Source organism: Penicillium digitatum, chromosome 1 (genome assembly GCF_016767815.1).
Source record: "Penicillium digitatum chromosome 1, complete sequence".
Classification (NCBI taxonomy): Eukaryota; Fungi; Ascomycota; class Eurotiomycetes; order Eurotiales; family Aspergillaceae; genus Penicillium; species Penicillium digitatum.
The window spans coordinates 2,672,995-2,687,638 of NC_089384.1; the positions used below are offsets into that span (position 1 = coordinate 2,672,995).

The window sequence follows — 14,644 nt, forward strand, 5'->3', positions numbered from 1 at the left end:
TTTATCACGAATAACATTCTTGGGGTTTTCATTCCGGAGTTGGAAATATCCTTTGTCTCATCATCTTTAGCGTTTTACAATGTTGCTCTCCTTGATGTCAACTCTCCTTTGTCTTTCCATGGCCGCTCATCCTCGATGTGAATTGTGATCTCCTACATACAAACAGACAAACCATACCAATTTTTTCATCAATGAAACTGAAACAAAAGAGATCTTCTCTGTAACTCTACCCTTACTACACTTCATCTTGGCAGGTCAAAGTATCTTGACCACCCAGAGTATACATGCTTCATAACGCCAATGGCTTTGAGTTCACGGTTTCTTGTCCCTGGGTGTATAGTATCTGTTTGACCAGGCTAGATCTGATCCCATTGAATCAGGCATTATGCAATGTGACAGACAAACGAAATAAACAAAGGAAGGCACGGCATTATCTCGCTAAAGGACATTGACGTGAACCACATGAGCTCAAGTTTGGTTTGCATGATTTCACCTACACATCCTGTCATCGACCTACGATTGGACCTTCTGAGAATCACCTCGGGTCTATTTACCAAATCATGGCGGCAATTCATTTAAGTCAAGCACAGGTGGAAGCCTCTGCTCTCCCACACGATCGCCAACTCAACGACCCTCAGCGGACAGAGGACGCTACCGAAGATCGTGCCGAAAAGATCAGGTCTATTGTACCCTATCTGTTAGAAAAGTGTCCAGAGTTCCGAGAACTCAGTGATTTGAGACAGCAGGTAAACCACACCGAATCCAAGTGTCATACACATGTTTCTAACCATGCTATTTACAGGGATGGGAAGCCCTGGAGGGCAAAGAAGACTTTGCGAACCTTTGTGAAAATGCGGACCAGTCCGACGAAAAGACAGCGACCTACTTTTATAACTTAATGCTCACAATCGGACACGAAATTGACGCGGCCACACGTGCCTTCAAAATCCAACAGGTGGATTCAACCCCGCCTACCATTCTTGACATGTGCATGGCCCCCGGTGCATTCCTCGAGATAGCATTGAAAAAGAATCCAGGCTCACATGCCCTGGCTTTCAGCCGGCCTGTCTCCCGTGGAGGACATAGAAGCCATCTGGCAAGCGGCTTGAATGCCAGACGAGTATTCCTCGATGTGACTATGCTTGCTGCCGACATGGATCTGGACCAGATACCCGAGGGCCATGAAGATGCTGAGAACTTTCTGCCCCGACAACTTGCAGAAGGTCGGCTTTTTGATTTGGTGATCTGTGACGGCCGGGTATTGAGGCAACATCCACGCGCTCCTTATCGAGAGAGCCGGGAAGCGACAAGGCTGGCCACTGTGCAGCTTGCTCTGGGTCTCCAGCACCTAAGATCTGGTGGCACTATGGTCGTTCTTCTTCACGGGCTTGAATCGTGGAACACGGTTAATCTCATTTGGAAGTTTCACAAGATCTCCTCGGTTCAACTTTTCAAGCCGAAGAAATGCCATGCCAAGCGCTCGTCCTTTTACATGGTTGCTACCAATCTTGATAGTCAAAACCCAGAGGCTGTCGAAGCGGTCAAGCGGTGGAAGAGAATCTGGCAGATTGCCACGTTTGGCTCTGATGAAGAGCAGGGCAAGGTGAGATTGGATGAAGACACCTCCGTAGAAACATTGGTCGAGGACTTCGGGTCCGAAATCGTGAAATTGGGCACGGCAATATGGAAGATACAGGCGGATGCCCTGGCTAAAGCGCCATTCATGAAGAAGCCAGAGTGATCAATGGAGAAACAAGGGTTTAACAGAGATGAAATCGATGTCTCCCTAGAGATGGTGCAAAGTTTTGAGATGGACAAGTCATCACCAAACGATTAATGGGATTGAGTGTTGCTACTAGCTCGCAGCGTAAAGGCTTTGTAGCTTTAGACTTGGTTCCAGCGGAAACGCCATGAGGTCCATGAAGGTAAATCTAGGTGAACCCCATACTCACCCCTTAAAATATTACAGTCCAAATCCCAGGGCGTCACAAATGCCCCACGCGCAACATCTCCGGTTTCATTTCACTTGCCTTTTTGTTTCCGAATCCATCCTGCCTAGATGATGTCAAGTCGCACTTACATAGAGCCCACTGGTTGATATGGCAGAAAAACACGTGCACTTTCCCATGTTCATTGTCGACCCATCGTTTATGGCTGGAGGCAAGGGTTTGCTGTTCATTCAGCATACTTGCATTACGGCGGTGATTCAAGGTGCTGATAATACTGTTCTTGAGCAGAATCTTGCTAGGGAGACGTGAGTTCCATGGAAGGGGTGGTCATTGTTGGGGGCTTTAACATGGTTATAGAGTGGCTGCTGTCGTTGATCTTTGGATAGGATTAGAGAACCCCATAAGATGAGAGACTCCTGCAAGACCAGTGTCCCGCTTGAGATTGCATGGGAAGTTGGTAGAACTGAGTAGTATAGATAGAGGATTTGAGCTGCTGATGAGACAAATGCATAGGAATCTCTTCGTTACTCTTACTTCAACATCTAAGATGGCTATATTATCGCCCTGATTATTGGTATTTCATCCAAAGTTGGTACGTATCGCCCAGTCCGGACATTTTCGATATGCACAGTTTGTGAAAGGTATTTACAGTTGATCAGTACAATAACTGAGATGTGTCATAGATCGTTATCGTGAATTGATTAAGTGTCAAGGAGAAAAAATTTGGAAGAATCAGGACACTCAAAGAAGAGAATCATAACCCTGAAAACCGAGGAAGATGTGGACATGATGCAGGTGAGCCCATAACCAAACTGATCCATAGGTATGGCAGAAGGTGGAAGAAAGGAAGTAGAAGCGAAAAAAAAGGTATTATGCACAAGTGATGATAATTGGGTATCTTGCAAAATTGGCTGGAACAAGACCCGTCCTGAAAATGCGTGGCAGCCCGACTGTTTTGCGTGGCCGATTTCCTTTCCGTCGCTAGTATCACGAAGCCCTTCGTTTAAGTAGGACTGTAACAAGTGAAGAGGATCAAATCCTTGAAGAAAGAAATAGAAAAGGAAATAATGGTGGAATGTGAAAAAGCGTTGTAATGTGGGGGTAATTTTTTGGTTGATCGTAGGAATCGTCAAGTCGTAAAGGAGAACGATAATCAAGATAGCTGATTGAAAATGGAAATTTTGTAATTTTATTCGCGGGAGGAGTCAATGGAAGGGGCGCGAGAAGGAGCGCGAGAAGGAGCGCGAGAAGGAGCGCGAGAAGGAGCGCGCGAGGGAATGGGCGAGGCAGCAGGCGACTCCCCAGTGACGAGATCGTCAGTGGTAAAGCGCGGCAACCGGCCGTGTGTGGAGCCATGAGAAGACTGATTGGAGGAGAGGGCGGAAGAGCGAGTAGAACTACTGTCCAATCGCAAAGAGTCGATGCGCTCCAGGTCTGCATGGTCGGGGAGCGGAGAATCGTTATAGTCCTCGATGAAGCTGTGAGCGCCACCGGGCTTGGTGTAACAGGGAGGGCTGGCAGGAACATCCTCATAAATTGGAGGCATCTCCTCGTCCCAGCTAATGCCAAGACCACCACGCTGGGTGACATGGAGGTGGAACTGCATGCGAAGCACACGCGCAGCACCAGTTGGAGTAATCAGACGGGTGTTGCCATTAGGGCAAAATTCCTCGGCCACGATAAGCTCGATGACGAGGTTGTGCTTGACTTCCAGACCGCCAGGGGCCTCTATGTCGCAGACGGCGTTGGCAGCCGGGTTGATGTTCGCATCGAATTGCATGGTGATCTCACCACCAGCGGTGTCAAAGTCGGTCTTCCAGCCGCTCTTCTCCTCGTTGTGTCCGATGACGCGAGTCTCTTGATGAAGAACACCTTTGCTCTCACCGCCAATCTTGTGAGCGTGCTTCTGGCATGCAGTGGACACAATCTTCTGTTGCTCTTCAATGCGCCACATCATCTTGCGAAGACGCCAGCGGGTCTGAGTCTTTTCGCCCTTGTCGACCACGCCGCTCAAGGTCATCTCAACAGGGAAGTGTCCAATAGGGTAAATGACGGAGGGTAGCACAATACGGCCAGTGAGGTTGGTTGGAGGGAAGATGCGGATGGAGGACTTGTCGGGCCCGGGGAGCAGAGAACGACCAAGGTCCAGAGGCAGTTTGAGGCTATATTCCTCTCCAGTGACGCTCCGCGCATGGGCCAGCAGGAAGTATTCGATTTGGCCCAGCACACCATTGCAAGAAGCAGGAAGGTGACCGGGGAACAAGTAGCTGAAAGGGAAGTCGTGATCCCCACCATCGAGGTGAAGGTCCTCGGTGATGAAGTTCCACTGAGTCAACTCTTCTGTGCGAGTAGCACAGTTGGAGCAGTGGTGAGAGACAGGCTTCTTGGTGCTTGTCTTGGAGACGAGGCGTACGTCAAACTGGCTCAAGGTAACTCCACCAGTCAACTCAGAGACAGCAATGCGTAAGCGCCCAGAGAACAATGCACCAGTAGAGCTAGCAGGTGGTCCGTAGCAGACTAATGGCGGTGACTCGACCAGGACATCCAGCTTGGCCGCGGGCGAGTGCGTGTCATGGCTGGAACGCTCCTTAGAACGTCCACCGCGTCCTAAACTACGGCGCTTCTCTTTGCTGTGGTCCCGAAGAGGGTGGATAAAGTGATCCATGGTGAAGGATAAACGGCGTTCGGGGGAGCGTGCGCGCTCTAACTTGGCTGACTTCTTTGGATGTCCAGGGATCTCATTCACGGAGACGGTTGAGGAGGAGTTGGAGTGGTTGGGAGACGATGTGACGGAGGAGTGCAGCGAACTGGCGTTCCGAATCAGGTTGGGGATTAAACGGCCCGGCATCTTGGCTGTGATATTTTTGTAGGCGCTCAATTAGAGGATGTGATAGGACTTCAATGGTTCAAGACGCAGTACGGTGATGGAATAATTGAGAAGCCGATGAAGCAATCCAGCACATAATATGAGTCGTATGTAGGGGAGGATGATCTGCAGAAGAAATCCAAACTGTCAAGTGCGCAACCCGCTGCTTTTGAATGGCAAGAACAATCATGTGCCAATTCACTGAACCCGTGGAAAACTAAAAAAAAAAATGAAACCAAAAAAAAGAATTTCTTTTTTTTTTTTTTTCTTTTTTCCTTTGTGTCCACTCGCCAGGTACGGAGAACGCATTCAATTAGAAGGGAAAAAAAAGCAAAAAGAAAAGGTAGTGGGGTGTGACACAGCGTCATAGTGGAGTCTGACAAAACAAATACCGTGTAATGACACCCAAAAAAAATACAATGCATTCGTGATCTTACCCCTCCAAGGTCCCAAGTTGGATGGATTTGTTATTCTGAGATCATCCTTTTCCATCAAGTCGCAATTCTACCTATGGTCGTCTCATTCAAACATGGCATCATCTCATCTGCATATGTCGCGTAGCGGGTTAGATGCCGAGACAACGAGTCCGAACCTTTATTAGACATCTTTGATGTACTTGAGAGGTTGCAATGTACGTTAAAACGAGACAAACTACTACTCCGTATATCTTTCTCAGACCTCGGGAGTTTACTATCGCCTGACTTGTCCACGTCTACCCCACATCCCAGATGATAGTGTCGGCATCATGCTTCGATCACGAAGGAACCCTCAGGAAATTCCAGGCTAGACCCTATCAGGGCAGTTATTCGGAGCACATGATGCCACTGTTGGCTCCAGCCCTACAACAAAATGCAAAATTACCGAACGCAATGACTCACGTACCTACGATGTACCGGTTCGGCCAAGCCGGTCGGATAGCTTTGCGCATACAACCTACTCGGCTTGATATACAGAGTGTTGGATTTGCTTCATGTTTGGTCGCGGGGTTCAATCTACAGCCTTGAAACCTAGCTATGTAGGTACTCAATGTGACCAATGATGAGATCGTCCGTACTTGTGTTGCAGGGAACCTTGGAAGACACCCTGACTTTAGATCATCAAGCTCTTCACCCTATCAGACACACGAAGACGTGTGAGGTGTGTCTTTTGCCTCTGAACATCTTGATCTTGGCACGACGGCCTACAGGCAAATCTCACTACTTCATTTACTGCTCTACCAAATGTTTAAAACGTAATTTCATCAGCTGTCTATTAATACACCTTTTCACACGTTTACAAAGCGATGTACGGAGTATACAGCATAGGCCGAATCCAAGGTTAGACAAAGCCATCACGTGGCGTGATGGCGTAGAATGACAGTAATAGACCGGCACGGTGGAGTGTCCAGACCTTGGTAAATGACAAACCCATACCATACTGGGCCATTACAATACCGGCCAGCATCCTTTCCAGAGGATCTTCGACTAGCGCCCCCCCTAAATAAGTCTCCTTTTCCGCATTGGGACAACAAAACGCGATGGAAAAGGACCCTTCGCGGAGCTCCACCCGGAAAATTTTTCTTTTCTTGTTTTTTCTCGTTGACCGCCTGAAAAGAAGTTCGGGTCGTCTGATCTATAAAAGTGGACTATAGGAGTTCTACGCTCAGGGGGTACGCATTGCCATATCAAGACCACGGCGCTCGCCAATCCTTATGTGTGCAACATACGCCTATACCCCCGCACTGCAAGGCTTGCACTTATGCGGGGCATAGGTCTGAGCAATTGCAAGGTCTGTAAAATCTTTTCCGAACGATGGAAAAAAAAAGAGAGAGAGAGAGAGAGCAGCAGCAGCAGCAGAAAGCATTAGATATGAAGCAGATCAAATATGCCAACAGATATAAAGTACGATGTATATAGCCCAACGTCTAAAATAAACGTTCTAGCCCTTCCACTGTCAAGGTGTGCACCGTGCTCCCCCAAGGTCCGCCCCCCTGACGAATCACCATCACGGCCGCGCACACGAATTACCTAACAGTAACAGCACTCATCAGCAGTTAACCGCTCACACTCACCTATAAGCGTCAGCCTCACGCGCAGGATGTCCAAGGACTGGAGCTGCAGTACAAGACATGTTATGTGCATGCAGGGAGCTTGAAGAATTGCGGCTTGTCTGGGCTCGTGCGTCGGGTCCGGATCCCTAACTCATCCACTACAGAGCCGTTAAAAGTACAGGTTTCCTCAGAGCTCTATAGTAAGATGAGGGATTTGATCACGCCACGGCATGTGTTGTGGCTGAATTGGGCTGGGAACGCGGATGCGGTGATGCAATTCCGCTTCCTTCTTGCAATCCCTGGCACGTCAGCTTCTGGTGCAGCATAGATTTAATGATGTGCCTTAAGTCGATCGATCTACTCTGTATTCCGTAAATACCTCAATTATATTGTATATCGCGCAAAATTCTTCCCAATATAGGTCCATACCAAGTCGTGATAGAGCTATCCCCTTTACCACATCATACGTAGTAGGTCCACACTGTCTCCTTTATTTCTCCTTCTCCACGGACAGGCTACAGGAGGAATACCAGGGTTGAGGCTAGTTGTGGTCAATCTCCTTCACCCTTTGTCAACGGCTCGGAAGTCACGATCGCAAATCAGTGGCTGTCGTCTGCCGGTGGCTCTTCGGATGGACTAGCCATTATTGTAAAAGGGACATCGGTAAGCGTCTCAGGCGAACTTCCTCTTTCGGGGCGATCTCGGATTGCCCCTCCGATCTCTTTCCGCCGGCATTTGATCCGCCTTTTTTTTAAAACTAGTTTTCGACATTTCATTCCTTGCCGAATTTCACTTCAATTATCCGGAGTTGAGAAGGGTACAAAGTACGGCTTCCATCGTGGAGAAACGTGCTCCGCACATAAGCCATACAACAATACCCGGTTAGAATAACGCCATCTCAGTATCGTCACAAGTGATAGTGATGTCCTCAGCTACATTGGCACAGGTGATGTTTGTTGCGTAACCCTGTGCTCCGTATGGAGTACTCCCTCCTCCATATCTGGGAAATTACTTCTCATTTTCCAACATTTTAAAAATAGCGCCATTTAAAACCGCCAAACTGAAGCTGAAACTCATTGAAATTCCCTAAAAATACATAAAAAAATAGTTCTGCACGGAAAATGGTCGGGTGTCCGCTTAGGCGCGGGAAAGCAGAAAATTTCTGTCGGTCATCCACTCAGAACTTTATACTCGGCCCGTCGCAACCTGACCTTTTTAGCCTCACCTCTCACGGCCCGCTATGGTCACTCTCATCCCTGGTTCTCGTATTCTGGATGTTTTCCTCCCTTCTATGGCTTTATTAAAGAATAGATTACACGCTGTGGAATCGCATCCACTTTTGATGGGGCGGAAAAGAGTGGTTTCGACTTTTTCTACTCCGTAGGTCATGCGTCGGAGACCGCCGCTCATCTCTTGGGGTAACAATTAGCTAACCATCAGCTTGGCAATAAGATGATCGTAATGAGAACCGGCCCGTTACCCGGTTTAATGGTGCAATGGCTTTTAGTTTGGCGGTGTGAAAAGAATTCGTGTGGTAATGGGCCAGGCTTGTCTATTAAAATCAAGGAAGTTATACGGAGTGTATGTTGGTTTTGTACGGAGTAGTTAGCTGACAAAATGGACGCGACGTACGGAGTACGGAGCACTCCGTACCTAACAGAAAACCCCCCAAAAAAAGTATCTTCAATCCTCAATCCGGATTCGTTTCTGATTTTTGTGACACGAACATAGTCTCGAATTAAGACTTTTTATCAGATCTTGGCGTGGAGCATAAGCAGTTAGTGGCTTCTAGGGTTGTTGCAACACAGATATTCCAAGCGTCTCTGAGGGGTTGCTCTATCATACATATGCTTCCATCGGGCGTTGCATCCTTGATCTAAAGGAAGGGAGGTATTATAGAGAGTGAAGAGCTCCCGCCGTCCATTTATTGACGACGGTGAGTTTAAGACATTTGAAGACTCACAACTCATTCATCCAGGTTTTCATAAGCGATGCTGGGTACTCCGTACAAAGAAGAAAAAAACATTGTTGAGTCCATAGAAAAAGGGGTGATCTAAATTTTTCAACAAATTCAACATCACAACCAAAAGGAAAACTTAGAAGGAATCAGTTCAAGTGAAGCGATTAGGAACTGTTTCCTTGGCAACGACGCTCCATCGAGCTGATCTGACCAGTTGTATAATTTTGCGGTGCCTGAGAGTCGGCCAATCCGCTGTTTCTTGTCTTCTGGCTTGAGATCTATAATTCCTCTATTATCTTTTAACCTTACAAGCCATCGCCACTTGAAAAAACACGAGCTGATTTTCATAGGTTTGATGGTTCAATCTACTCTTATCTTCTATTGGCTTGTTTTCTGAAACTCCCATGCTGTCTTTTCAGCCGCTAGGCTAAATATGAAGGAAGAGCTCTACAATTTGCACCAGGATTAACTACACATGTGCCTCCTGACTAGATATTTAGTCTTGGCCTCATAGCAGAAAATGATACTAAGAAGGCTTGATATGTAGCGGTGACACACAGAAGTTTCTACATATAGACATTAAGGATAGAATGCTTGATGTGGGTTAAATGCCACCTAATGACTGACCGGAAGTACATCATGATCAAGGTTCACTTCACATCAACTAGATCGCTACAGACAGAGGATCCGTGCATAACCTTTTAGAATTGCAATATAACATAATTGAGAGTTTGAATACTTCACATGCACATCTTATCAGACTTGTTTCATTGTGATTTCAATCATCATGTAATCAAAATGAGAAAATGTGGCCAAAGAGGCATCGTACGTAAAAGCCAACACGTGACCCCATCCGGAGATGGATCGTTAGAGGACACTTGAGCTTCCCCTATTTCGGATAGCAACTCAAGCCACCGTGTTCTTTGTTGATTGCTCTAACATCGTCATGAGCTTGGCTGATACTGCATTCCAGAGGTATTGGACCGGATGATTTGTATTTCCCCGCCATGCACATGCTGCGACTTAGATCTGATCCATCTGATAAACAATTCCACACAACAAACGAGCAACGCATTGCGCCAGTCTCGACCAAAATTATTACCACAGCCTCAGCAATAATCTAATTGAGCTACACAACCACTTTTGCCACCATAGGTCCATTCTCGATCCTACTCGGAACGCGAAGCAACGAAGCGTGTAACCCCACGAGATCTCCAGACAACTTCCGCAAACCCGCAAACCACACCAATTGAACACCACAATGTCAATTTCATTCAACTGGACCGCACTAGCGGTAGCCATAACCGCAGTCTTCCTATTCTGGACACTCTCCTCAACCTCCTCCTCACCCTTCACACGGTCCTTCCCACGCCTCGAAAACAAGCGCATCTGCCTCCTAATCGCCCACCCAGACGACGAAGCCATGTTCTTCGCGCCAAGCGTACTAACCCTCACCAAACCTGAGCTCGGGAACCACCTAAAGATTCTCTGTCTCAGCAGCGGCGACGCAGACGGCCTAGGCGAGACGCGCAAACAAGAGCTCCATAAATCCGCAAAGCAGCTCGGTCTGCGCAGCGAATCAGACGTCTTTATTGTCGACGACACAAGCCGCTTCCCGGATGGAATGGACAAGAACTGGGACGAGGACCAGATTTCGTCGCTGCTGGCGTCGGCTTTCGCGCCGGAAATGGCCGCGCTGCAGAAACTGCCTGGCAAGCCGGTCGATCGTAGTAAGGCTCCTACCGCCACCATCGATGTCATCATTACCTTTGATAAGCATGGCATCAGTAATCATCCTAATCACCGCTCGCTGTACCACGGCGCTGTGAACTTCGTCCACGCGCTGATGAAAGATAAGGCGGGGTTTACTTGTCCGGTCACGCTGTACACCCTCACTACGACGTCGATGTTCCGCAAGTATGCGGGTGTTCTTGATGCCCCAGTCTCCATGTTCCTCGGTGTGTGGAGTAACCTTGTTGCTGGGTTAATGGGCTCGAGAAAGAAGGATGCGGGGGCTGCAGCTGGTCCTGTGCGGCTGCTGTTTGTTAGTTCGATAAATGAGTGGTTGACTGCACAGTCCGCTATGGTAAACTGTCACAAGAGTCAGATGGTTTGGTTCCGGTGGGGGTGGATCACTATTGGGAGATATATGACTGTCAATGACCTTCAGCGGGAGCAGGTCTAGGTGACCGGTCCTCGCCTTTTTCCTGTTTAGGAACTGATATGCCCTGGACGAAGGGCTAGTTTCAGATCTGTGCTGCTTTTGCTCAGATTTTGTATCATTTTGGCTGGTCGCTCCTTGCTTGCGTTGATATCTAACGCTTCACGTCTGAATATGATTTTTCAAGGCCTTGTGCCTTGTTGTAAACTCATCTCTACTATTCAACTTACAAAGCGCATCTACTCGAGGGGCTTCACAATGGACATACAAATTTCTCAGTACGAGAAAAATTGGGGGGAAAAGGACAAGGGCAAAGATAGCACTGCTCATTAAATTGTACAAATGGGATATCATGTCTGATTGACGTCAAGTGCAAGCGCAAATGATTCAAACGAAACAAGAAAAGAAAACGCTCTGCTCATCAACACCAAGGATTGCTATCTCGCCAGAAGATAGAATTCTGGGGTTTGGCATCAAAGCCCAGTGCATGAATGCGACCATAAAACCCACCAGAAGAATTGTTCTCTTGCGACAAAGGATGTTCTTCTGGGTAGTCAACCCGTGTCTTGAGCTTTCTGAGCTTCTCCCTTAATTCTTTGGTGTGCTCGACCTGGAAGGAGTAGATGCGATTGAGCGGCGAAACGGATGGGTCCAGCTGGGGGTACTCGCGGAGCAAGATTTCCCAGAATATTCTATCATCAAGGACCTTGGGCTCAATTGGATGGAACAATTCCGACTCATCTGGCATCCGCCGTGCATGAATGCGGCCATGCTGGCTCATGTGGCGGCTCTTGGCATTCGTTTCGCCTTGGAAATCAATTATCCCAACATCCCCGTCTCTGTATTCGTACCTATTACGCTCTGGCAGAAAGTCTTTCCATTCTTCCAATAGCTTGGGCCGCTCTTGGAGCTCCCAGGCTTTGGGCGATATGTCACTCCACTTATCTGTGATGATTATTGAATAGGCTATGCGCTGCAGTTGATAAATTTGCTGGAACACTTCGAGCCGGAGGAGATCGTATGTGTTGATGGCTTCGGCGAGCAGGGGACACTGTAGTAGTAACAGGTCTGGTTCCATACCAGTCTGTCGTTGGTGCTTGGTTTCATCTCGCACTTTCCTGCCACCGTTCGCCGGTGGCTTCATGCTGTCCAAGACTGGCTGTAGGCATTGCATAACGGAGTTTCTTGCTTCTTTCCTTTTTGCTCTTGTTTGGCTCAAGACTTTATATGCTTTACGCATGTCTCTTTTGCAAGCTTTTAGATTGCGGTCCAATTTGTTGGTTTGGGTCAGGAATCTGTACATTTGCAGAGTCGCAGGAACATTATACGGCTCTGTCGTCAATATCTCAAACAGGTCGCGGACCATGTCTCTTGGGACTTGGCCTGTTCGCCCATCTTCTGCCTGTCTCCGCTTGTGTTCTTTGGAGAGAGTAAACGTCCTTTCAAGCAACTCGGACCAAACCTTGGCAGAAATGTTGATGTTGTAAGAGGAAGCCATGAAGTCGACTGTTCTCATGGCAGCGTACATGTCGTTGTTCGTGCCAAAGGCATGGGCTACAGCGAAAAGCAGATGCTCAGTTGGGTACAAACCGGACCATGTATCATAGGGCGTAACTGGTGGCAGCATAGAGTTATCTCTTTCAGCTGAAATGGCATCAACATCGACGTTCCACACAGTCTTGAGGGTGCTCTTGGTAGCTTCCATGTCCCCAACCCGAGCGGCTGCGAGGAGGATATTGATGTACGTCTGCTCATTCCCAGTAAGCCCATCCTGGCTCATTTGACTGAAGATATCCAGCACAGTTCCTTTGACACTGTTCCACGCCGTTGCGTAGCCACGCCATCCAGGATTCGGATCTATCATGCGCCGCTTTTTGTAACTGTGAGGGATGATGCGAGTATGGTATGCTTCCTTTCCCACGTAACAGTGGTTCCAGACCAGTGCTGACATGTAGTGATTATAGCACACTGTGTCAGGTGTGACATCGTTGGCATACATCCCATCCCAAAGAGCATTGACAAGGGGACCATTTCCCATCGCCTGAGCGCAGTTGAAGAGATGAGTGTATTCGGCTAACTGAGGTGGATACCCAGCTACGGTTCTATATTGGATGATCGTGAGCAAATCCCTCGTGAAGTCGTCGAACATCGCTTCCAAGGTTTTGAGCCCTAGCATCAATACGCCCCACCCGTGCAGCGTATGGTGGAGATCTCGGTAGGGGATCACGAAATGAGCCGGAGAGAGGAGGTGCAAAGCTTTGATAAACACGGCTGGCGGTAGCAATCCAACTAGCTCGACCGACCGAGGATCGACCATGGCTTCCTTCACTTGGTTCGGTTGTCCATTTTCAAGGACTCGAAAGAAGTACGTCCTATATCGTGCCTCCTCTGCGGGTGAGCTCCATTCTGGTAGAGGCACTTGGACTTCGTTTTCAAAAGTCATAGGACGTGGAACAGCGAGTTCGTTGTTCCATCGTTGACTTGTTGTCGTCAACTGCCGTATGGAATTGCGACAGCAAGTTTGATGCGTTCTTTGCGAAGCCACATCGCATGCTGTTGTATTTGAAGAGGCTGCGACGCAAAGTACTTGCCTCGCGTGACTGAGATTACAGTGGGGAGGAAATTGTCTGCGTTTGCTGATGTTGTCTCCATGACGAGACGAGGCACCCCAGCGAGAAGCGAACTTCTCGGTAAGTGAGAACCTTCGCATGAGGAAACTGTAGCAAAGAATCAGCGTCAAAGAATCAAAACAAAAACAGCACTAAGCTATCAGGGGCCTGCATGAGGGGAAGTGCGTTTCGACCCCGGATCATTTGACAAGGTACTCTCATGCAGGTTGTGGTTGTACTTCAAACCAATTAAGCACACGACTCCTGCACAAAGAAATAGGCGAGACGGTTTAGGAATCCTTCATTTTATGGTTATGCTATGTGATTGACAGCTTATCCTACACATGTATACCTAGGCAGATATCCAATTTGTTCTGTCTATTGCTCCACCATCTACCTGTCAAGATTTCCATGTGGAGACTTAATTAGAGAACCTGGGGTAAATTGCTGACTCATCTCACTTCTTGCCAAGATCAACGCTAACCCACATTAGGTATCTGCCAAAGCTCGTTGATTCTGCGTGTGTGTGGACCTGCATTTAACCCAATCCGAACACCCTTCTATCATGGCTGACTCTGAGGATACTGGCGGTCCATCCGTCTCGGAGCCCCTGGATCTCGTTCGCCTCTCCCTCGATGAGACCGTCTTCGTGAAGCTGCGCGGCGACCGTGAGCTCAAGGGCCGTCTTCATGTGAGCTACCCATCTGGCAATCTTCAGAACATCCACTGACTATGATATGTGTCCATAGGCCTATGACAGTCACTGTAATCTAGTCCTCGGCGATGTGGAGGAGACAATCTACGTGGTGGAAGAGGATGAGAACGAAGAGGAGACTTTGCGGGTATGGGATCAGATGAATCTGGGAAATTTACATGAGCGCGGGCTAATATGGGCTCTCGGATACAGACAATCAAGAAACAAGAAGAGATGCTTTTTGTGCGAGGTGAGTTCAAGTAATTATGGAATGTCTTGAGGGCGTTGCTAATATCTGTCCAGGAGACTCCGTCGTCTTGATCTCCCCGCAGGCATGATGGGCGGAATGTGCCCTTGATAAAGAGAAGGCGTCCGG

The 14,644-nt window shown here is 48.1% G+C and overlaps 5 protein-coding genes across 5 annotated transcripts; 3 read left to right on the forward strand and 2 right to left on the reverse strand.

The window, feature by feature from the left end:
• Positions 1-560: 560 nt before the first annotated feature.
• Pdw03_3243 (Ribosomal RNA methyltransferase RrmJ/FtsJ) lies at positions 561-1,741 on the forward strand (the record flags this gene model as incomplete). The annotated part of the gene is made up of 2 exons (XM_014676899.1): positions 561-746; positions 803-1,741. The coding sequence occupies 2 exons, from the start codon at positions 561-563 to the stop codon at positions 1,739-1,741; spliced, it is 1,125 nt and encodes a 374-aa protein (XP_014532385.1).
• A 1,397-nt stretch (positions 1,742-3,138) lies between these two features.
• Pdw03_3244 (LDB19, N-terminal) lies at positions 3,139-4,797 on the reverse strand (the record flags this gene model as incomplete). Its single annotated transcript, XM_014676898.1, has 1 exon — positions 3,139-4,797. One exon carries the CDS (start codon positions 4,795-4,797, stop codon positions 3,139-3,141), a length of 1,659 nt encoding a protein of 552 aa, XP_014532384.1.
• Positions 4,798-10,065: 5,268 nt separating this feature from the next.
• On the forward strand, positions 10,066-10,989 carry Pdw03_3245 (N-acetylglucosaminyl-phosphatidylinositol deacetylase, putative; the record flags this gene model as incomplete). The annotated part of the gene is made up of 1 exon (XM_014676897.1): positions 10,066-10,989. The coding sequence occupies one exon, from the start codon at positions 10,066-10,068 to the stop codon at positions 10,987-10,989; it is 924 nt and encodes a 307-aa protein (XP_014532383.1).
• Positions 10,990-11,386: 397 nt separating this feature from the next.
• Positions 11,387-13,675, reverse strand: Pdw03_3246 (ATPase expression protein 2, mitochondrial; the record flags this gene model as incomplete). Its single annotated transcript, XM_014676896.2, has 1 exon — positions 11,387-13,675. One exon carries the CDS (start codon positions 13,673-13,675, stop codon positions 11,387-11,389), a length of 2,289 nt encoding a protein of 762 aa, XP_014532382.2.
• A 464-nt stretch (positions 13,676-14,139) lies between these two features.
• On the forward strand, positions 14,140-14,606 carry Pdw03_3247 (U6 small nuclear ribonucleoprotein (Lsm3), putative; the record flags this gene model as incomplete). The annotated part of the gene is made up of 4 exons (XM_014676895.1): positions 14,140-14,265; positions 14,324-14,416; positions 14,482-14,518; positions 14,572-14,606. The coding sequence occupies 4 exons, from the start codon at positions 14,140-14,142 to the stop codon at positions 14,604-14,606; spliced, it is 291 nt and encodes a 96-aa protein (XP_014532381.1).
• Positions 14,607-14,644: the final 38 nt, after the last annotated feature.